A 23828-nucleotide genomic window follows, 5' to 3' on the forward strand; every position below is an offset into this window, starting at 1 on the left:
GTAGCCCTGGTCACAGTACAGCAACCCTTCCCTCATTGTGAAGAGGAACTGTTTAATTCCCTGAATAATGCCAGAAAACTGTAACGTAATTATTTCTTGAATTTGAGGCTCTCAGTTTCCCCTGCTCTGTCTCTTCCACAGCCTGGGCCCTTTGCTGCCAAGTTAGATAGAAGTTCAGGCATTTTTAGACATGGAAGAGAGACCATCACTGGTGAATTCTCCCTGACTAACAGCTCATTAGTTTTCTTCAGATTTTTCAGGTTATTCCATTAATTGAGTTTATTTGCAGTCTTTCAACACTTCCTCATGCTAATGAAATGTCTACAGCCCCTTATAATGTTTTTTTGGTGCAGCATAAGTCTTTGACCTCCTGGTACTTGCAATCTTTGCAAACATCTGCGTGTCCATGGGGAATCAGTAGACTGCCACCAGTGGGATTTTGCTGAAGAAGACTCAGAGACATAACAAATCCAAAAGTCGATGATCAAAGCCTAGTTATCAGTGGCAAGGACAGTTATAGTCCTGGGGAATAATTTCCACAAAAGCTGGAACAAATCCTTCTCACAAGCCCTTGTTTAAGCCATATTCAGAATAGCTTGTTTGGTGTGCTTCTTCCTGAAGACAGGTAGTCAGCTACAGCAGAGGAAACAAGGTTAATCTAAGAGAACAAGGATTTCAGCAGTATAATATATTTTGTGGAGTATAGCATAAGGAAGATTGATTAAGGTAAAAGTATCATTATTTCAATCATTAAAAGAGAGCCTTTTTTCTCACATCAAGAAATTTTACTATGAACAAAACAGAACATGAAAAACATTGAAAAATCCTACTAAAAAAAAAAAGCACACAAGGGTTAGAATAATTTGGAAGCTGCAGCATAAGTAGAGCCATACTGAATATGAAGATGAAACACATTTAGTTTAAACCTCAGAAAGGGATTTTCTCAAAGGGGGATGAAACATAATGTTTGCTATATGCAAAACATAAAGATTGCCTCACCATCCTTTCAGATACAGCATATGAACATATCTGCTAAAAGTCAAAAGTGAAAGACTCTAGGAAGCTGCCAGACCTAGGGAAAATGAATATTCTGCAAATATATTTATTTTACATGTAAAGCAAAGCAAAGCAAAATATTGTTAAATATTTACTCATCACCCAGTAGCATATTAATCTTTGTTGCAGCAAATACAGCTGACTCTATAGAGTGTGGGCAGAAATGGTCCTTACCAATAAAATACCTTTTCTGAGACTCATAGGTAAGAAAAAGCCCTGACAGGAGCAGTGACTCAGCTGCATGAAGAGCAGCTGTACAGTCAAACCTGGCTGCAAGCATCCATAATTGTAGCATTCTCTTGTGCTTTCCCCCCCCCCATGATTTCCTCCATCTGGCCCCTAGAGCCTTCTTGCACTACCAGACATCCCATAATTATTACTCCAGCACCATTTTTAACACCAGCAGAGGGCTGGCATTTGAAAAGCAATATGGAATTACCTTCTGACCACCTACTACTGGCACTTAATTTTAAGGGTTACAACACCTGGTCCCAGCCTGATGATGCAGGCTGCCTATGTAAAGAGCAAACGCTCCTCAACTAGTCCCTGGGGAATGTGGTTCAGCTTCTCAGATGCCTTTTTCTCCCCTCAGTCCTCTAGGCTTCCTGAACACTGAACACAGAGCTGCCTACCTCCAGCTGGTACGAAATGCTAGTTCACAGTGGGTCTGCACAGGAGCTTTGGGCAGTTTCATAACCCCACCTGCTCAGAGAGGACTCAGCAGTCTCAATACTCTTCTGAGGGAGGTGGCAGCAGCAGAGATGACCTGCCTTTGCATGACAACATGGTGACAGGTTCCCAAACCCAGAAAGAGGAGACCTAAAATCTGAACTCTACTTCAGACTGAGGGAAATCAACCCCACAGCTCCCATTTCCCACTGTGCTGGATACACACCAGGAGGGGATATTCCTTGTCTTTATTGAAACCGCACCTTCTTGATCCACTACATGCTCCCGTGTAAGGCTCTTAGCACCAGAGAACTCACAGGGAATCTCTCTGTGAATCCAGAGAGGGGAGAGGTCTGGTTTGCTCATAAATTCAAAATAAAAACATGAAACCTCCTGGAGCAGGAACCAGATTACCTTGAAAAAGTCTTCTCCTCACTGGTGTACAGGAAGCTCTTTGATAAGCTCTTGATCAAAAAATTCAAAGAAAAGAAAAACATGAACACAGCACACATTGAAAAGACCACAAAATAGTTAACTGATAGCTCCCCTGGAAAATGTTCCAAGAGTTGTGGCAATAAAATCAGGATTGGCTGTTTTCCCTGGGGACACAATGGCCTTCAAGTGTGAGTTATTTAGTGAACATCCAAAGGTCTATGTTATGCAAGAAGGCAGATTAGATGGTCATAGCAGTCCCTTCTGGTCTTCAGCAATTAATCTCTGACGTGGTGTCAGAAGGTTGGTTCATCACAGCCAAAGAAGGCAATTTCCTTGCTGATAAATGAAAAAGTAAATCAATTTTTACTCCAATATGAGGATGGGATTCCACTAGTCCCTGGGGGCTGTTTTCATGTACAGACACTGAGCAGCTGAGCATAGGACTGGTGCACCAAATGTGCTCTTGCCAGGACCTGCATTTGTGCTCCCCATTCCTAGCAAAAACACAGCCTCTAATGGTGACTTCTGGCCTCTGAAGACACTAAAAAGTTTAGATGAGGCCTCCACTTTCAAAGAAGTACAGCTATGCAGCTAAATAAATTACGGAAATCAGGGGAGGAAAAAATGGGCTGATATTTAAGTTGCAGGATCACGAGTTGGGAGAACTGCACCTTTGATAAACAGTGGCAGCACAACCTTACTGACCAGCCTCGGTCACGTCATTTTGATCTACATTTTCCCCATTAATTTAGTTGAGTCAGGATTGGATGCTGACTACCAGCTTTCAGGAAGTTTTTCTACAGGAATTGTGTAGATATTGAGTAATTAATTCTCAAATGCCTGTGTGACACCAGGGGCAGTGCCTTTCTTATCTCCAGTTCGCCAGAGAGGGAAGTAAAATGTGAGAGGACATGCCCAAGGGTGAAAAATAAAGGAAGCAAAAGAGAAGGGCACAAGAGCAGAGTAACCCAGCTCCCTGTCCGATATTCCTACCACCAAATTTCATGGTCCCTTGGAGGTCACTCCATCTATTTTCAAAACTAGTGCAACTTAATTTTTTAAAAATGTAAACCTCCCTTTAGATAGCACTGTTTCCTCTTCCCTGTATTGGACTCTTATGAGAGAGTAAGAAAATAACTGGTCAGAGTCTGGCCCTTTTTTGACTGAGGAATGGCTGTAATTCAACATGGCAGAGGGAAGCAGAACCATAAAATGAGTTATGCACCATGATCCACAAGGAATGAAAATAAGTGTATTACACTGCCTATCATTATGTACTTAATGATACCACTGCCAAGAGGGATTCCTCTACAGTAAATGCAGATGTAAAGATTGTGGTTGCAGAAATAATATAATTTATTAATTTTTTTAATTCCCCATTAGTTATTTTTAAGTATATAGCAGAGAAATTGGCATACACATTTCTAAAGGACTCATACAGAGGAACGGCTCTGAAATAATTTGAAGTGAGGCCACAGTGTCTTTATTTTGTATCTGAGGCATCTTCCCAGTCAATGAACCTCTGTGAAAGATTAATGTAGTTTGAACTTTTATTGTGGAATATCATTCGTGCACTGTCACACTTCGTACAAATGGTGCTTCAGTCACAGTTCGGTAACACTCCAGCATATTATTTCCAAGGCATTTGAGAGTTTAGAGAATTATTGAAGGGCACACTGTACTCATTTGGTAATAAGGCAGAGTGCAGTTGCAGTCTCCATATGATTTCAACAAATGGAATCAATGTTAATTTCATTGAACGTAGCAAAATAGTTGTGGTAATAACCTCAGTGAAATATTCTACTAGAAAAAGACATAGAATATACTGTTATAGTGGTTTATATTATCTCCACCAAGGATTCTAGAAGAAATGAAGTCATGGATGGAAAAAAAAGTCCTAATAATTTCTGAAAAAACATTCTAATTTGCAAATCAAAACTGCTATTTATCCCAATCTTTTCACTTTGATTTTAAGAATGTGCTGCAGAAGAAAAAATCACAGAAATCAACATACTATTTTGACCAATGATAACCAGCTTTGAGGCAGTGTAAATGTTTCAATTTGGCATTACTGTTTGTGCAAATCCTTGTTATACTGATTCTGAAAGTAAATACTTCCCAAAGTCGTGATTTGTTAGTACTTCCTTCACATGTTATAGCCAATTAGTCAAATAATTAAAAATATAATTATGTAATGACGTTACCTTTTTAAAATTAAGGACTCCTTCACAAGCTGATTCCTCTTTCTGGTTATATGTTTCTTTGCTGCTACAGTTTAAGCATGAAATGCTTGGTTGCTTTTTCTCTCATTTTGAATTAAAATAGGATCCTGTAATAAATGGACAAGTGCTTATTAATATGCTGTCTCCAGCAAAGACACAAATATGCAACTAAATACTTATGCAGCTCCCACCAGATGCAAATATATCTGTTAGAACCATCACTGATGTGTTGGAGACCTCTAGAGCTGTAGCTCTTCTCGTGAAACTACACTTGCTGGTATTACAAGTTATTCGGGCTACAGTTCAGATGTATGATATCAAGTTTTAAATAAAACAAACAAAATGAGAGAATTATCAAAGTATCTCCTATATACAAATATAAAGTGTATAACACCCCACCAAGCACCATGCTTTTCGTATCTTTAGACACTTAGTTGAAGCAGAAGGATACCAGCCACTGGAAGGGCACTGATGCCACACAGCAGACATGGGACCACTGTCAGAGAAAGAGAGAGGTGTCAGTGGTGTGTCCTGGCATCCAGAAAAGTGACTTCTTCTACATAAGAAAAAACATCACATCCATAAGACAACCCAAATCAGGAATTCAAAGTGGCTTTAACCACCTGTTAGCTGGCTCCCATCTATCTATACCAAGGCTAGGGTATATCCAGCTGGTAAGATCTGCATGGAGGGACTAAGACAGCTTGCAGTGAAGAAAGGCACATACAAAGCATCTCACCCCTCTGAGCTAAGTCTGTATTATTTATGTAGAAACAGAAATATATTACATCAGTGTTCTCCAGTGACTATGTTCACCTCCTATCAAGCAACTTTTTGTAGTCATATTAATGAAACACTAATATTCTGAGAATGTCTTCCATCCAGGCACAAATTAGCAAAAGGAGTAGCAATTGCATGGTACTATCCCATGCTCCATTTCAGCCACCTCCTGCTTGTGCATACTTTAAGGATAAATTTTTGGATGGCTGCAATCTCATTCCATTGGATCTGGTCGTGCAAACAGGTCAAATACAGATCTGTTCATTATTGCAAAAATACAGAAGAAAGGGACCTTCTAAACACTGTCAACTGCAGACGGAAATGGAAAATAAAACCAGGAGAACATCTACAACTCGAACAAACCTCATACCAATCATCTACTCTCTTTAAAAAATGCAAAATGGTATTATTTTACCAGATACAGGCTATTCCTGCAATAAACTCAAAAAAAGGCATGTTACAATTTTCCTTAGGTTGCTCCAAATCTTCCCTGTGGGCCAAGCTAACCTGAATTAAACCTCAGAGTGACAAATGTATCCTAATTCTGGAGGGTTAAGTACTGAAGATACTAGAGCCTTTCAGACCACTGAGGAGAGCAGGATTCTTGCCTGAACAAGAAATGGGTAAAGAGATCAAGACTTTTAACTATGTTTATGAAGACAAGCAAGCAATTCTAGTCACATATAACTTTAAACTAAACCAAACACATCCAATATTACCAGAAATTTTATTATATGGAAGTTTTTTTGAAGAAAACTCCCAACCATAATTGGTACGAAGATGTAGGTTTGGCAACTTCAATTTTTATCTCTTAATACATGGTAGCAGAGATGGGAAACATTTTTGCCTTCATACAGGACCCAGATGGGAAACTGTGAAAGCTTAATTTCAAGAGCATTCGGGCTGACAGCTCTACGAGCAGCAAGCTGAATTTAACTTATGTGATTATGACACATGCACAGGACTCTTCAACCAAGTGGTCCAATGCTCTACCTATTAGCGGCCTGCCTACGAGATTCGAGAGTGCTGCATGGGAGTCTTTAACATGCAGATCAGGTCTGGTTTACAGCACTAGAAACCACATGTGCACACACACATAACGTACTTCCACGAGCTACCTTGTCAACCGAGACGTTAATTCTACTGCTGCTTTTGCAAGGGGTACCTATGAGACCTACAGTCTCATAGGCAGGGTGGCTTTTGTTCTTCTGTACTTTTCCTAAAGGGCTTCACTCGTGTGTGCTATGCCTTTCTCAACTTCATGCTGCCACACCACCTACTGACAGCCCAGCGTTGCTTTCTGTAGCAAGTGTTTCTTAGAATCCTGTCCCTGTGTGAGCCCATGAGCTCTGCTCCTGAGACGTCTGACTGTGCAAAGTCAGCACAGCAGCATTTGTCACGACTCTGAGAAGAGAAAGAATTGAGAAAAGGGGTCTTCAGGCCCCTGGTGGTATGTTGATAAAAAAAAGTAAGGTCACTTCCTCAGTGTTTCAAGCCAGGCAGTGAAAAACTAATTGCCTCCCAGCTGAATGAGAAGCATCAGTCAGATAGCTAATCAGTAAGTGGTTAATGAAACCCTAGTATTCTGAGAATCTATTTTACCCAGGCACAACATAGGCAAAAGGAATAACATTTGTATCGTGCCACTCCACCCTCCATTGCAGCCATCTTCTGGTCTCCGAGGTGCCAAAGTCAGTTAAAATTTCTTTTGATTCCATGTTATTTTAAGGTGTTAGTGTGCCTTAATGATTTCGGATTTGCAAGTGAATTGTGATGCACAGAGTAGAAATACATTAAAGCAACATCTTTTTTTTCCTTTCTGACTGTTCTTTATATACCACTGCTACACAGCTCAATAAGGTCGAACTTCTGTCCCTAGTTTCAGTAATGTTTGATGTTCTTTCCCATGCATTTACTTTGATACTCCACAGGTAGCACTCATGAAGCTCATGGGATATTCTAAGAGGAAACCACAGCAAAAGAGTTGATTGTGCTAGATTGTCTAGAGAGCTGCCTGCAACTAATGACCCCCTTTCCTCGAAGTTACAGCTGTCTGTGTATTAAGTGAACCAAACCTTTCTGAACTTACTAACGCTGGAATCTGACAGATATACCACTTCATTCTGACATTTTTGGGCATATTTTGGGGGACCCTGCTGCACTGACCTTGCCACCTTCAGCAGCCCAGTGAAGTGTCCTGCTGTCTCACTGCCCTCACATGGCATCTTTGGTTTGACCTCTCCAGAGCTCAGCCTGTCTGTTTTACTTCAAGTCACAGAACTTCCTTAAAAACTCAATTTGTGGAACTTCTGGTGCTAGGAAGATACCCGTGATAAAAAAGGAGGGAGAGGCTGTTACATGTCTGAATGACCTGAATAGCTATCTTACCATCTCCATTTCCTCTGCTTGCAACATGAAGGGTCCACATTCACACCAGTGGAATTGGCAGAGAGAGCATCGCTTGCACCAGTAGAGAGAGCACCACTTGCTTGTCCCTGTTAGACACTAAGTGAGTATTTAGGGATGTTTCCTATAGAAGAAGTCTCTAGTGTCATAGTTTCTTGAAGAGTCTAGTCTCTAGGAGTCTCTAGTGTCTCTAATCATGTCTAGGGTCAATTGGAAAGATTAAGCCTAGTCTGATCCAATTACATGGGATTTGAGGAGAAACCTACAACCTAGATTAACCTTTAACAAGTTCTCAGACAATAGTCTGAGGAATCTATACAGATTCTGCACAGCTGTAAGAGTATATGTGCATTTTATTGTGTGCTGTTTTACTGGGCACATCGCTGCAAGGGGCTTTGTCTTCCAACTAACATTTCCCTGTTTGGGGTGTGTACATCAGTTCCCATGGCAGAGGATCCACTGAGCCATCCAATTCCCACTGCAGCTGCATCCAGTCTTGAACAGTGTCAGTAACCTCCACATCCAGGAGGAAAATACAGCAATGCTTCCATTTGCCCAGGGGGGAGCTGAAGCATGAAAGGTTTGACGACTTCCCCAAGTCACCAAAGTACAGCGAGGAACAGAGCCTTGGGATCACCACCCAAAAATTACTGCTCACAACAACGAACTTTTCTACCTGGAGACAGAAGCAGCAGTACAAATTCATGCTAAAGTAGTGCTGCAGAGACGATCAGCAAACAGGGCCAAGTTTCTTTTGCGCAAAAGTGTTGATATTTGTAGAAAAAGCCCTCTCTTCATTTCAGCTTTAAGTGTTGCTGATAAAATTTCATGAAATCAAACCATAACACTTACACTAATGAAGATCCAGCAGATGTTGAATCTGTGATATTTTGTAGCATTGTTTTATTTGGGAAAGGATCCAGTTTTGCTAAAATATTAATGAAAAAAATGCTCATTTTGCTTCTGGATTCACTGAATGTCTGTGTTCAGTTTATTCCTGTTTTCAGCTACCCCTGTTGCTTTTTCATCTCACCAGTAAGACAGCAATATGCATCAATGAAGAACTAGCAGTCTTTGTGCACTGAACTACTGTTAGATGTATACTACGAAGAGGACAACATAGAGGCTGATGTGAACATACTTTTTCTTCTACTAGTGTAGCCTAGAAACCTGTCCATTTGAAACCAAATTGAATTCAGACCTCTTCAATTTGCTTTTCATTATGTCCACATAGGATGGACAGAGCTCAGAGGAGACTTTCCAAGTCTTGAGCTGCAGATCACAAACCTCATTTTGATCAAGAGCACATTTCTTTGTGTAAAGCATCTTGGAGATTTTCACATCATGACTATGTTTGACTTCTAATGGAAAAAATTAAAAAACAAACAAAACCAAAAACAAAGTATTGCAGCATGAATATCAACCTAAGTCATTGGATCATAGCCATCTAGACTTACTGTGAGTGCTTGCCACTTGAGACATTTCTAAAGGCTGAGACTGAATTCTCTGTTCTGCCTGACTGCCGGGAGATCTTTTCTGTCCCCACAGGAGAAAACTTAACTTCTGTCATCTTTATAACACGCAATCCTGTGCCTGTTTTTTCTGAATCACTCTGCTATACATGCCTCTCTGCTGTTATACATCTGTTGTGGCACAAGCTCATATCCCCACTGTCATTCTCTGAGTCAGTATTTGTACTTCTGTCTCATATTGTGATGAAAACATCTCTAGTGGCACTACACTTTAATTGGTATCAAAATATTTGGTAGCATAGTCAGTAACACCCACGACTTCCATTTATTCCTTCTCTCTCTATGGAATATTGGTATCGTCATCCACTTTTACATGGCATTATTCTACCATTTTTTATTTCAGCAAGGGGACTCCTAGTTTTGTGCAGTCCATACTAGTAATACGTGTAGACCCTTTCCAGGGAAGTGTCTAGAGACCTGAGAAGGGTATGTAATCCCATTACAAGCATCAGCAGACCTCACACCAGCATATCCAGTTGCACTTGCAACCTGGGTCAGCAAGTCTGACATGAGGCCAGAGAGGATCATAAGAGAAAGGCATTCCTAAAATTACTGTAGGTCCATCTTCTTGGTCAGCAGCTCTGCCCACACACCAAGATGACTTGTGTTGCAAGAGTCTCATGAGGGAAATGACACTAACCATGATCATGTGTCCTGTGTACTACCTACTGCTTGAGTATTAATGCATTTACTGCCATAGGAGTTCTATGAAATTTTTATTTTATATGTATTGCACAGGATGTTGTTGTTGACCAATGCACTGGGGGAGCAGGGGAAAGTCTATAAGCAGATCATTGACTATTCTGGAAAGTTCAGGTATCAAGAAGTTCTCTTTGAATTAATACCCATGGCATTTCTCTTCTACATGCAAATTCATCCACATCCACCAAATCAACTGATCTTTCAGCCAACCATTTGAAATGGTTTCCTTACAAGAGGAAAGAATATTTGTTTTCACTTGCTGTCCTTTGGAATAAATTGCATACAGGGCATTGTGAGAGCATCTCTTCTGGGTTCTAAATTAAAACATCTTTTTGAACCTCTTCCACGCTGATGGCCTCAATAGCAGCAGTGTTAGTTTTCTCTAATTTCACAATTCCTCTATTTTTTGGAGCAGCGTGGAAGAGCAGCACTTTCTGAAGGAGCAACTTGGACCTCAAATGTTGGTTACATTAACCTGGGAGCTAACTTTATTTATATCAGCATAGTTAGAGGGTGCAGACCTTTACCTGGACCTCTTCTTTGCCCCAGTCACCCACAGACCAGCCCCACATAGTGCCAGTGCCACTGTGCTAAGGAAATCAGCTCTCCCTGGGAAGGGGAAGGAGTCAGGCTGCGCTTCCTGCTGCCAGTGCTGGATGAGACACAACATGGTCCGAAACATGAGTAAACACATGCAGACTAAACCTTGACCACTTTTCAGGACACATTTATTTTGTGCCTCTCACTAATTCCTCACTAATGCATGCTCTTCCAATATGCATTGCCACAAGAAACAGCAGAGAAAGTGAAGAAGAGGGGCATTGCTCATGTTCCTGTATTCTAAAGGCAACTGGTGGCAAGGGGAAGCCAGGGACATCCTCTGAAGACCTGTTGCAGAAGACTCAGCAGTTTGCTGTGCAGGACTGGGAGCTGAGCACCAGCCTCAGTGACTGCTTGTAGAAGCTAAACCTGCCATCTCCTGAGCAATACCTGGTGCCTATGCACAAACACTACTCTGGGGGTTGGAACAAAAGGAATGACCCTTGCTCAGTAACCAAAGCATGACCTAGAAGGGGACATTTATTTACAAAGAGCCTGGGCTAAATGCTGATTTCAGTTACTCCAGGATCCTCTGCATTCAGAAAATAGCTAGGATTAAGGAAGCCAGTGCTTGCACTGCTGTCGGGTAGATCAGATCAGGACTTCTGTCACTTAAGCAGGTGGCACGGGGCTGGAGCACCTCTCCTATGAAGATAGGCTGAGAGAGTTGAGGTTGTTCAGCCTGGAGAGGACAAGGCTCCAGGGAGACCTCAGAGCAGCCTTCCAGTACCTGAAGGGGCTACAGGAAAGCTGGGGAGGGGCTTTCTACAAGGGCACATAGCAATAGGACAAGGGGGATCTGTTTTAAGTTGGACAAGGGTAGATTTAGATTGGATATTAGAACAAAACTCTTTACTGTGAGAGTGGTGAGACACTGGAACAGGTTGCCCAGAGAAGCCGTGGATGCCCCTTTCCTGGAAGTGTTCAAGGGCAGGTTGGACGGGGCTTTGAGCAACCTGGTCTAGTGGGAGGAGTTCCCGCTCCTGGCAGGGGGGTTGGAGCTAGATGATCTTTAAGGTCCCTTCCAACCCAAACCATTCTATGAGTCTGTGAATTCCACTTCATGGGTCCTCGTCTGTAGCGCTGTGTATGCAGTTGTGAGTAAATTCATTGTAAACAAACAAAGACACACACACACACACAAAAACCCAAACACAAAACCCACAACAAAAAAACCCCACCTCCATTGGAAGTTTTTCTATAAAGAGTAAAAGTTAAACCTAACAGTGAGCTCCGTGTGAGAACAAAGAAAAGTGTAACACTCCGCCTCTCACAACCACTCAGAATTCGGCAGAAGAGAGAAAAAAACGCTTTAAAAAATAAAAATAAAAAATAAAAAAATAAAACATTGGGGGCGGGGTGGGGGCGAAAGCTGGGGAGGCACTTCCCAGCTGGCGGCGGGGAAGGCGGCTGGGGTTCCGGCGGCGGCATTCCCGGCGGGACGCGCTCCCAACGGCACGTCCATGCTGCCATCTAGCGCGCCCGGCCCGCCGCACAGCCCGCTGCCTGCCCGGGCCCCGGGCGGCGCCGCGGTTAGCAATGACCGCTGATACATCATGGGGTATTCGTTGGTGAATTCAATAGAAATGTAGCCTAATAAAAGTTTACTAAAATAATGAATTTGCTATACTGAGGGTTAGCTTTTAAAACAAGGTGCTATCAGTCAACTATGCCAAGCATCCTGTAGGTTGTGATAACATCAGGTCTTCTAAGACTCTGGGGCGCCTACAGACACACTGATGTGGATTCTGACCCACCTGGGCAACCTACCAGCTGGAGCAGCGGGAGACTGGAGACAGGACCGGGACAGAGACAGGACAAAGACCCCACAGGAGACCCTCGAGCATGCATAATTACAAAGATAGCCAATTCTAGGAAATAAAATTACTACTTAGAAGAATTCTGGGAACTCCTTGACATGGAACTGAATATGCATGTTTTCGGTGTATATTAGTCGGGGTGTTTCACTGACTCGTTGGAGCACTCATGGTGGAGAATTCCCCAGTGCTTCCCAGCACTGCAATAAAGAATGCCTGCTCAATAACAGCTTGTTTGTTGTTACTGGGTCTTGATCTCGGAATCCTTACCCAGCCGCACCTAGCCTCCCACTGCGGTGAGGAGTGTTAGAAAGCAAGGGGGTTTGGAAGCTCCGAATTTTTGTTTCACCACCTTGCAGCTGTGCCCCCTGCCTTGTGCCCGGCCCCCCTCCGGATCTGGAGCAGTGTGGCCAGCAGGAGCAGGGGGGTGACTGTCCCCCTGTCCTCGGCGGTGGTGAGGCAGCACCTCGAATAACGTGTTGAGTTTCGGCTTCCTCGCCACAGGAAGGACACGGAGGTGCTGGCGTGTGTCCAGAGAAGAGCAACAAAGCTGGTGTAGGGTCTGGAGAACACAAATCTTGTGAGAAACAGCTGAGGGAGCTGGGGTTGTTCGCTGTGGAGACAAGGAGGCTGAGGCAAGACGTCATCGCTCTCCACAGTTCCCTGAAAGGAGGCTGCAGTGGGGTGGGTGTTGGTCTCAACTCCCGAGTAACAAGTGGTAAGACTGGAGGAGGTGGCCTCAAGTTGTATGAGGAGAGGCTTAGGTTGGATATTAGGAAAAAATCTTCCCTGAAAGGGTTGTCAGGCAGTGGAACAGGCTGCCCAGGGAAGTGGTTGAGTTACTACCCCTGGAGGTATTTAAAAGATGTGTAGACGTTGTGCTTTGGGACGTGGTGGACTTGGCAGTGCTAGGTCACCAGTCGGACTTGATAATTTTCAAGGTCTTTTCCAGCCAAAACAACCATTTCTATGTTTCATAGAGTACCAAATAAATAGTAGTAGAAATGAGCGCAGGCTGTGGTGACTGAGAGAAGGGCAAAGACCTGAGGTTTAGTAAAAGTGAAGGTTCTTCCAAAACCATAAGAGACTTGTGTGGCTGGGCAGAAAATTATAAGTCCTTTTTAAAAAAGGGCAAAAAGACACACTAAGACTCCAAACTCTGAATCAGGAGCTTCTAGTGAAAGCTTATCGGGATGGTGTTGCTGCAAGCCCCTGGTTTTGTGGGAAATGAGCTGATCCCACTGTCCCTTTGCTCCTTCACGCAGGTGGTGGAAGAACATGGTGTAATTGAGATTGAGCCTCGAGTCTGGGCAACACTGCAGGTTCAGAGCCCCGGCAGAGGAGGAAACCACTCTTTCTCCACCACACAATCAGGGTGGGACTCTCCCCTTTTGATCAGAACTGCAGGATTAGCCCATTAAGAAGTGCCTCCACAGTCATAACCACTAAGTAAGTAGAAGCTTGGGGAATAACACCACATCAGCAACCACTAAAAATATCTGCATTGGTATTAATAAATGGCAGGAGTCCTTTCTATCAGCTCTGGTGGGTTGCACTAAGCAGCCACCCAGATCCCTAGCAGGGGGTGATGCCAATACTTTGAAATACAGAATAAAGGAGTTTCCCGACATCCCAAATTTTAGTTTACAGACGAATCATCCAGGAGAAGAGGTGATACAGCTTCTCTTTATAATCTTCACATCTCAGAAATAACTGCTTGCCATTTCATAAGATGTGTGGGATAAGATTTTCTGCCAAACCCCTCCACATCCAGGCCTTTACATCTGTGCTGCTCTGTCAAGTACCTCTGACCCAATGCAAGCACTTGACTTGATTGAATCCCCAAAGAGCAGAGAGAAACTCTCTGCCTGATACCCTGCTTTACCTGGTTGAAAATTGAGATGCAGAGCAAGGGGAAAAAAATACAGAAGACCCTGAATGCTTTACAAAACCATGGAGCCAGGAAAACAGGAAAAAAGTTAGCATGACACAGCAGAAAGATCACCAGAATAAAACAGGGGCTAATGAGGAAGTGGGTAAATAAGCAGAGCAAGATACAGTGGAAAGCTGTTTTAATCTTGTTAACGGGTTTTGTTGTCTTGCTTTGTTTTTACCTGATGCTTGCTTTCGCAAAGCCTGATTTCTAAGGAATGCAGTTCTGTGAAGTCTCAGTTTTCATTAAAAAAACAAATAACCTTAATCCACACAGCTGCAGAGAGGGTGGGGAAAAAAGCTAGGAGCTGTACTCTAGCATACCCAAATGGCTGGATAAAATAAGCTAGAAACAAAATTACTACTTTTAAATCCTCAGGGAATCTAAGTCCAATTCATGGTGGGACTTAATTGTTAACTACAATTTCATATTTAGTATTACCAGGACTGAATGGATGGAAGAGTACAATGATGACAACAACATGACAAGTACTGTAATAAGAACAAAAGAAAGGAGCAAAGTGTGCAGTCAAGGAAGCAGGTTTGACCAAAAGAAAATGCCTACTTACTTGCTTACTGATCTCACATGCTGCACTGATCAATGTTGGAGCAAGATGGTAAGTCTAGGCATAACAGTATTGAATTTATTTGGCTCTACAAAGGGTACTGTTAAGTGTCTGGAGTTAAGGTCCCAAACAGTGAGCAGCTCAGGTCCAGAAACAAAAACCTGCCTTAATGCCTTAGTGCTGATCAAGTTGGTGTTTTACAGGATGGCCCAGAAGAAACACTGCACAATTTTGGTGGGTGTCCAGTTTACTGAGGAGCTCTGCCTTTGGCAGGGGAGAGATTTGGTTCTTAGCTTTTTCATTCTGATGTCTCACACAGCAACTTGGCACTTCCTCTGTAGAAACAGCTACCTTCGTCTACTTTATACTCTTTTATAATGCTCAGGTTCAGAGAGTGGAGGCCACAGGTTATGCTGGGATTCAGTTATGTTGTAGGGTAGTCCTGGCACTCTACTACAGGAGAACGAAGAGGGAAAACTTTTGTACACAGGCCAGTAATAGTCATTTCTGAAGAAAAGTTGGTACAAGGAGCAATCACTAATAACCGAATGGTTTATTCAGAGTTGTAACTCTTTACATGGCCAGATCCAGAAAGGTAGGAGTGAGGGAAGTATGATCCTGCCAAGGTAACACACAACTATTAGAAAAGACTATTCATGAAACAGCAATTGCTTTGGGGTGTTACTGTGACACTGCAAACCGCTATTAATAATTAATATATGGCTTGTAAGAGTTGCGTCTTAGGAAAGGGAGACCATGTGACCCACTGACAAAATAAAACCCTTTTTGTAATATTTATTTCTGTTGAAGAAAGTTTCCTACTAATAGCAATAGAAGATGCTGATCAGCTCACAGACTTCTTTAAAATCAGCTCAAAGACAACACTGCAATCACAACAGCATTATGTGGGGGCATTTTTGTCAGCATTGACAATTTTTATCCTGTACAAATGGTGGTGTTTAACAAAGACATATGTTTACACAGATGGAGGAGGGAGGTTGTAGTAATGGTGTGATTGAAAGTAAATTGGATTGGTTGAGTAGCTGATGCCAGCTGCCATTTCAGTCTAGGAGTAGGTGGGAACTGGAGATGAGCTGTAGTCACCAGTAGTACATATTGAAAGTTTGCTGGGTACCCGTTATTGCCCATTTAGGTGATCCCAAAATCATCACTCAGCAGCTCCCGTAAGCCCCAGAAGTGCTTTAGCTACAGCTTTTGGTGGTGCTGCACTTGGCTCAGCAAGGAGGTTTCTTCCTGAGGAAGCCTCTCACAGGCCCCTGCATTCAGAGAGCTGGCTCAGGGCTCCGGATACAGTGGGGCAATTGGCTTTGGGTGTTCCCAGCCTCAAGGAAACAAAATGTTCACTAAGCACGAAGTTTTTTTGGCCACAGGCACACAGCATATAGGTGGAGGCCAGACGAGTATCATTACAGCTCTCCAAATGGAGAATTTGTTTAAGGACCACCACTCTCCTCCTGCCATGGTGGTTGACTATCCAACAAGCCTAACACCAAGACAGCCATAGCACTCTTTAGCCAGAAATAGAGGACATCAATCGTGCACAAGAAACACACATTTTCAGGATTTGGGTCTTTATGAGCTATCATGACTGGAATATTAAAGCTCTGTAGACCTAATGGGAATGACACCTGAGGGCCCCCCCTTTTCTCACTTGATGCTAGTCTGGCATGAGCAGTGGGTCCACTCCTCCCCACATCTCCCAGTTTACAGACTCTGCTGGAGTCTGGTGGTGACAGTGTCAGGACAAGGGGCAGAAAAGGACCAGGGAGGGCTGGGCTACATTTGAGCTTTCACTTCATTTCGTGGCATTATTTTTTTTTTTTCTTCTTCCTCTTCTAATTAATTTAAATAATTCAGGGAATTTCTACACATTAAGGATCTTCACAAGAAATAGCTGGGTCTAGCTCTTACTGTAGTTTACCAGATGTCAATCCACTCTACAGTGAGGTCAGCATCATGCTTCCTTATATATTGTATTGTGACATTATGAACAGTGTTTCAATAAAGCTTTTTAAAAAAAATTTAGATGTTTCAATTTTTTAAAGTTCTAAAGCCATTTTTAGGTGGTTTCCCCTAATAACTACCATTTCCTTTTCATAATTTATAACCCTTGATTGAATTGTACCTATTTAGGTATAGCACTAGTCATACCTGCACCTGGGTTCATTAGACTGAGGGTGATATATGTTATAAGTACATGGAAGGGTGAAAAAAAAGGAAAACAGCACAATATGACATTCTCAACTTACCCAGCCAGACACACTAATATAAACTGCAAACATATTAAAGAGGTCATGACTTTTCAGGAGTTCCAGGCGAAGTACTAACCGTCGCCAGCTTTCATTTACAGGTTCCTAGCTTTCAAATGGTAACGTGCACCTCTCTGATAATAAGCACTGCAAAGTTATGTTTTAAGGAGCTGTTTTCATAGAAAAGACTTGTGTACAAAAGCATTTTAATATTTTTTTTCTTAGAACAAAATTTTGCAGGATGGCACAGAGCATTTCCATCGTTCAAACTACTGCAGGGAGAAAGATTTCAAAACCAGTCATTATTTATCTTTGCTTATTCTATTGAAGGGTCCAGTTATAACTGAATTTAAACAGCAAGAGTAGCCTTGGAGCACATGTAATTTACTGTTACAAATAGCAATGTATTTTATACACCAGAACATCTACACATACGGAGAAACAAAACCGGCTACATTGACTATAATAAGATTGCTTCAGCAGCCTAAATGACAGTTAATGCTCAACTATGTTAAATGGCTGCTATTTCACTATTATAGTGGGTGATATATCTTCATTGTTTCAGTAATGCAGCCAACAATTGAGAGCTAAGTAGTAGCCACTCTTCACCTTCAGTAAGCTTTACAGGTATTTTATATGCAAAGAAATAGAGGCCTTAAAATATGCCATTTACTACATCCTACTGAATTACAGTGTATAAACAATAATGGTTATTTGCTAAAACAGTACAGCACATATTTGTTGTAGCAAAGGAGGCAAAGCCATGAAAACCAAGGACAACATGTAAGCTTTTAGTTTTATACCAAGGTAATGAATGCAAATGGCTTTGTCAACATTAAACATGGGACTTCTCTATTAACAATACAGGGATTTATAATCAAAAATCTATTATAGCAGTTTAAGTTTTTTATTCAGAAAAAATTTAATCTTGCAATAATGCAAATTAAACCATCACCTTTACGCAGTCTCATGTAATGTTAAATTAGTGCTGTTCCTCTGGCCAGAAGGTCCAGCCTTTTGCAAATGGAAAGCTTGTTCCTCTGGGAACCAGCTTCCAGCTTCCCTCTCCTCCCTCCCACCCTTCCCCAGAAAAGAAGTCCCCTTTCTGGCTTGGCTACCTGCCCTCCAGAGTTTAATACAAACCAACGTGCCCTGGATTCTCCCCCAGTGACAGCACCTTGCCAACAGGTCATGCAACAAACGGGACCTCTAGTTCTGCTGTCCTTTTCAGCCTGTGATCCAGGGGGAGGAGGGAAGTGTAACTAAAACATGCTCTTGAAAAGTGACTGAAAAGAAATACGATGCTGATATCAGCTATATGATTTTATATATATATGTGGAGTCTGTAAAGGAGATTACACCTTCTTAGATAAGTGTTAAGGGATCAAGAACTACTAATGATATTAATTGCTGGAAAGGGCATAACCACCACCATGAGGCTGACACTTTAACTTAGGAGAAGTCAGCAAATGCCTTGGATACCTTATGCAGGTAGCACTGCTGATATAAATAAGCAAAGCTTTTGAAACATACCATAACATAGGCAAAGTTGGTAAAATATTTTTAGGAAATGAACTAGAAACGGCATTTGTTACCAAAAGCTCTATACCCAGAACTTCAACAAATCAGTAAGGACTATTTTGAGAAGAAGGCCGATTTTCAACCATGCCTGGCTCATGGTACAATCCTGCACATAACTCAGTAAGGACAGTTGCTTATGGCAGGTTTAACTTTTTTACTCCAGACCAGAAGAGTTCAGACAGTGCAAAGGCCTCTCTTAAAATGGAGGGCACTTCAGCTTCTTTTTGTAATGAAGCATGAGCTAAGAATCAGAGACAGCTCAGAAAAATTTGCATTTACCAGGATTCCTGAATAATTTGAGTAAACAGACTGTTGTGCAGTCTGTAAAATGAGGCTGGTAGAAAAACACCTATATAAAGGCCTCGTGTTATGCATGTTAGTGTTTTTGTGGAATGATGGCTGTGTACAGTGTGCCAGCTGCTCCCTGCTAGCTCACCATGGGCTCACATGGTAGCTCTCTCTCCTTTCAGCAGCAAACATCCAGAGGGGCAATACCCTGCACCAGTGGGTTAGCATGCCCACATCCCTGAAGGACCTCAACTGGAAGGGGTAGGAATCAGCAAGCTATTACTTCAAACCAGCAGTACACCATTCTCAGTATTTATACTTAACTCACTTGTCATATGGTGGTTTGGTGGTACTCAGTTTTTTTATATCCTCTACTTAAAAAGACTCTTTTAATGCCAATCAGACATACTGCCATACACTGCTGGCACAGGAGTGGGGATTTTTTACATTAATAAGTTTGGTTCCAGTTGGGATTTTATTCAGCTCCTTAGAAATGCTGGTCAGACTTGCACAAGCATGCCAGCTAACTGACTTGAACTGTAGGCAACAGACAAGTATTAAACACTGTTGGAAATTATTTAGCTACCAAGTTCTGTGCCATCTTTATGCTACGAAGAGAACAAGCTGCTGGGAACTTGATCCAGACAGCAGCCATCAGATACTAACATAATAAACAACTTCTACCACGGCAACTGGCTCAAAAATATGGTGAGAGCCTGCATCTCCTCTGAGATGTTTTCATATCTCCAGACAACTTTAATAGCTTTAATAGATCTTAATGTATTGCATAGGGGAATCTAACTCTTCTAGTCACTAACTAGCCTAGTACAGCGTGCACATAAATGAACAGTAACACAAAAGAATTTTAAAATAATGTAAATTCCGATGTGGCACATGCATCAGCTTACAGAATTAGACCCTGCTCTCCATGTTCTAACCAATATACATGCAAAGTACTGCAAATTTAAATCAGCTTTTCCAACCCTATTCAAAACCTGCATGTAAAGCAGGCTAAACAAGTAGAGAGCATTGCTGGCTCCATGCAAACTATAAGAAATAGGACAATTTATTTTTGTAACAGCTTTATATTGAGCCTTAGAGCAGCAATCCTAGGAGCCAGTTTCAGCCCCTGAGGCTAATTAGATGCCATACCTCACTGAAGAAGATCCCAGTGACATCCCCACTCACCCCTTTTTCCCAAACAACGCACTTTCAACTTTTCCTGAAAAATTACAATCAGAATCTCATATGGGTTGAGAGGTTATTCTCAACTCTATCTTCATTTATTTTCAATCCTTAGCATTAACAAATATGTTTGTTTACATTTTAGGAACTCAGAATAACTAGGTACAGATGAAGAAATAGGAAAGACTATGTGGTTCATCTTGCAAAATGAGTACAGTAAGGAATGCTGCTGCTAATTTTTATTAGTTAGACTTTTAAATTCTGCTAGTTGACAGCTGGAACGTTGTTCACAGGCAAAAAGGAGCACCCACATTTTATTTTACATTGCAGGCAGTTACAGAAGCACTTCACACCTGCCAGTTTGCATCTGCGTAGGTATTCAATATTTTCTTCTGAATTAGCCCCACACAGTACTCTCCCCACCAGCTTACACAGCCTATGGCAAAACTCAACACCACCAGCTATTTTTGTACAGAATAAGCCATAGGTGATTGTGGAATGGAAAAGCTAGAGTATTATTCTATTTCACAATAATACAGAATGCTTACAGTGCTTTGACAGCTGTTCACAGGGGCACAGTTATGAGCCTCAATTTTGCCTCTACTCTTATTATAAAGAAACATGGTAGTGATTACTCTATTATGCTGTGCATGGCTATAACCCTAGGACAATTCAGGAGCTTAAACCATGATGTATGTGGCAGCTTCCTTGGCAATCGAGTACTTTGCAACTAGCGCAACACGGTACCAGTGCTGTGTCTCCCAGTTTAGCTGCTTTTTGGAAGCCTCCAATTTTGAAATAATTTTTGTCATCTCCTTAGGTCAAAGTGCTTTCTTATGCTTAATCTGACCTCTGAAAAAGTACAAGCCCAAAATTAATTGCCTGTGCTTCCCCCCCCCAATATAAGAGGTTTCTTCAGGAATGTTGATTCTTCCCAATTTTCCTAATGAAATACAACCTACACAGCATCAGTGATATTAAAAAGAAACTAATATCCAAAAAACTCCCTAAGAATGAATTTGAGATTATGTCCTTAAGTAGCTTCTACTTTACCTACTTTGTATAAAAACTGTGTTAAAATGCAAACACGGTCTAAACTTAGACAAAAGCCCCACTGCCGTATGCAGCAATGGTCTCACTATGACTGGACATTTGCATTCCTCTTTTAAATGAAAGATGTACTTCTAATACCACAAATAGTTTACACGAATGTTAAAACATTTAAAAAGGCACCAGCCTTTGTTTAGACATTTAAAAAGGTACCAGTCTTATTTTGTTTAGTTATATTATCCTTTATTATTTTACAATATATTTCAAAAACTTTTACAGATGCCTTGAACTGTTCTACAAGAGTTGCAATACTGTCATAAAAAGCACACCTACAGACTGAATGCACAAACAAACTGTAATACCTACTGGCATTGAACCATTAATATCCAAAGGGTGTAGTCTTTTAGTAAATAGATGTGCCGTAATGCAAATGCAAACAGATGTTAATGCAGAAAAATAAAACTCTGCCTTCATGGCTATAGGACAGAGGACTTTTCAAACACATTTGGTACTGTAACATTCTAGACAGCAATATGAGTAGTATTACATATTTAAAGCAATACATGCCCTGAAAAGCCTGTACTTCAATCTGTGCGTGTAAACCTGAATAAAAAATAAACTAGATATATTAAAAAACATGAGACATCTAGTCTGCCAACAAGCTTTTGTTTCTTTTTTTATCCTAGAATGACAACTCGGGTGGGTAAGCTCTGACCTGCATTACTATTTTACATTATCATTTCCTCAGCATTTCTGTAGTATTATGACAGCCTGTGATTATTTTTTTTTTTTATTCCTGTGCATAAGCACAGGGAATAACTCTGATGCATTAAATATTTTTTTTCTGAGTCTCCAAGTGGTAAATATAGTTAACATTACAGCAGATACATTATCACACAAAAGCATTGCATAATGGCCTTTATAAGTTCTCAGCTGTATTTCTCTGGTACAACAAAGCAGTGGCACTGCAGTTTCCGAGCACTGTGTCTGCAATCCTCTCAGGCACACAGTTCCTACTTACAGCTCAGATATGTATTATTCTCTACCTATGGAAGTTTTGCTTTTATTACAATTTCTGGTCACAGAAATTACCAGGACATCTTTAAACCTACACTGTCTGTAAAGAACAAGGTAAAGCCAATTGTCTGCATATGATTTTAAGCCTATCCAAGCTGATGTACCTTCACAGGAGTCTCATGAGAGACATTAGGAGGGAGCAGTAATTACGTATCAGATTTGTTAGGTAAAAAAATAAAAAGGGTTAAGGTCAACCTTTGTGGCACTGTGGCAAAAGAGGCATTCAGTCCTGCATTATTCTTCAAGTTCATTAAGTTGCAGTTACCATCACATATTTGCTAACGGTGAACACCATTTCTTAAACAAGTAACATCTACATCCCTCTTTTCTCTACAGACGAAACTGCAACAGGTCATCGCTACCTTAGACCACAGCTTGTTTTGCTACAGTCCTCCTAGCTAGCCTAAACAGCAGTCAGTGGTATTTATTAGTTATATACACGAGTCAGTCACACCCATCATTACAAATATGTTCTAGTTTATTTTCTGTACAATGTATGTATACATATTTCTGTTAAACCAATCCCTTATTTCTTAATCTCAAGCACTCCAATGGTTAAGGGCAGGCTGGGAAAAAAAAAATCAAACATAAAAGGTTTGTAAATTTCAAGTCTGTAGTGGTTCTAGTTTAACAGCAAAAGGGGAACATTATGCTCATGCTGTGAGCAGGGTTGGCAAAAAAAAAAAGCAAAAAAACCCACAGATTGTATTTTTCTCTGAAGTCAAAAATCTAGAAAATTAAATCAAATAACGTTAGTCCAAAGGGATGTAAAAGTAAAAAGGGCATTTTATTCAATGCACAACTAGAGCCATTAAGAATTTTTCTTCCACAGAGGCCCTGAGACTCAAGTTAAATAGACTCTCTCTATCATGTGTTTCATGTGAAGTCAAACTTAAAGCTCTATATGCATAAACATTTGGTATATATAACAGTGGACCCATTTTTAAAAAGTGAAGCAATAAAATCCACATGACAAACAAATGAAAGAACAAGTTGATTGGAGGCCTCTGTCCTATCAGGCTATATGTCCAATAAAATGTAAAATGCAGCATACATTTGCTCAATCTAAAATTTGTGATGATTTATTGCAAATTGCACTTAGCAGTTCACCACACCTATGGAAAACTGGCCCCCCTGTTGGTTCATTCACACAGTCTTTTAACACCACATACAAGTCACCAGTAGAAAGATCTTGATAGAAAGTTTGCTGCTGTGCTGAGCCAGCTTGCTGCACCTTCTGGGTGTGACCCAACACGAGACACTGCTTTGTCCTGTTCCTTAGTCGGGCTTTCATCTTCTGGTAAGTATTCAGGTAGATCTGTATTCTGCTCTACTTCCACTGGAGTATCTTGAAATGGAACCAGCATCTGATAAAATACAACATTAAATTATGTCAGATGTTGGAGCTTAAAAAAAAAACATGACTGGAAGTTACCCATATATACACATTCAGGATTACCACCCCCGATATAGCAAGAATATAAATGCAACTTACTATGTATCTGGAATCTACTACGCTTAGAAGACACACAAGGAAGCTTTGACTTAACGTGGAAGATAAAATATCATATAAATAAAGACAGCCTTTTTAGTGCAGTTGGGAAATCTAAACACTTCAGCAACTGCAGGCAAAAAAACAGAATAAACAAATTACAGTATA

General features: G+C 41.2%; 1 protein-coding gene across 2 annotated transcripts in view; it reads right to left on the reverse strand.

Moving 5' to 3' along the window:
* Positions 1-21317: 21317 nt before the first annotated feature.
* ARMC1 (armadillo repeat containing 1) overlaps positions 21318-23828 on the reverse strand; it is a 32746-nt gene continuing 30235 nt past the window's right edge. For both annotated transcript variants that reach the window (XM_051612627.1, XM_051612625.1), the window contains exon 7: positions 21318-23535. In XM_051612627.1, coding sequence (XP_051468587.1) covers positions 23344-23535 — 192 coding nt within the window. In that variant the 3' untranslated portion in view covers positions 21318-23343. The remainder of the gene's footprint in view (positions 23536-23828) is intronic.

The sequence above is a fragment of the Apus apus genome, chromosome 2 (genome assembly GCF_020740795.1).
Source record: "Apus apus isolate bApuApu2 chromosome 2, bApuApu2.pri.cur, whole genome shotgun sequence".
Classification (NCBI taxonomy): Eukaryota; Metazoa; Chordata; class Aves; order Apodiformes; family Apodidae; genus Apus; species Apus apus.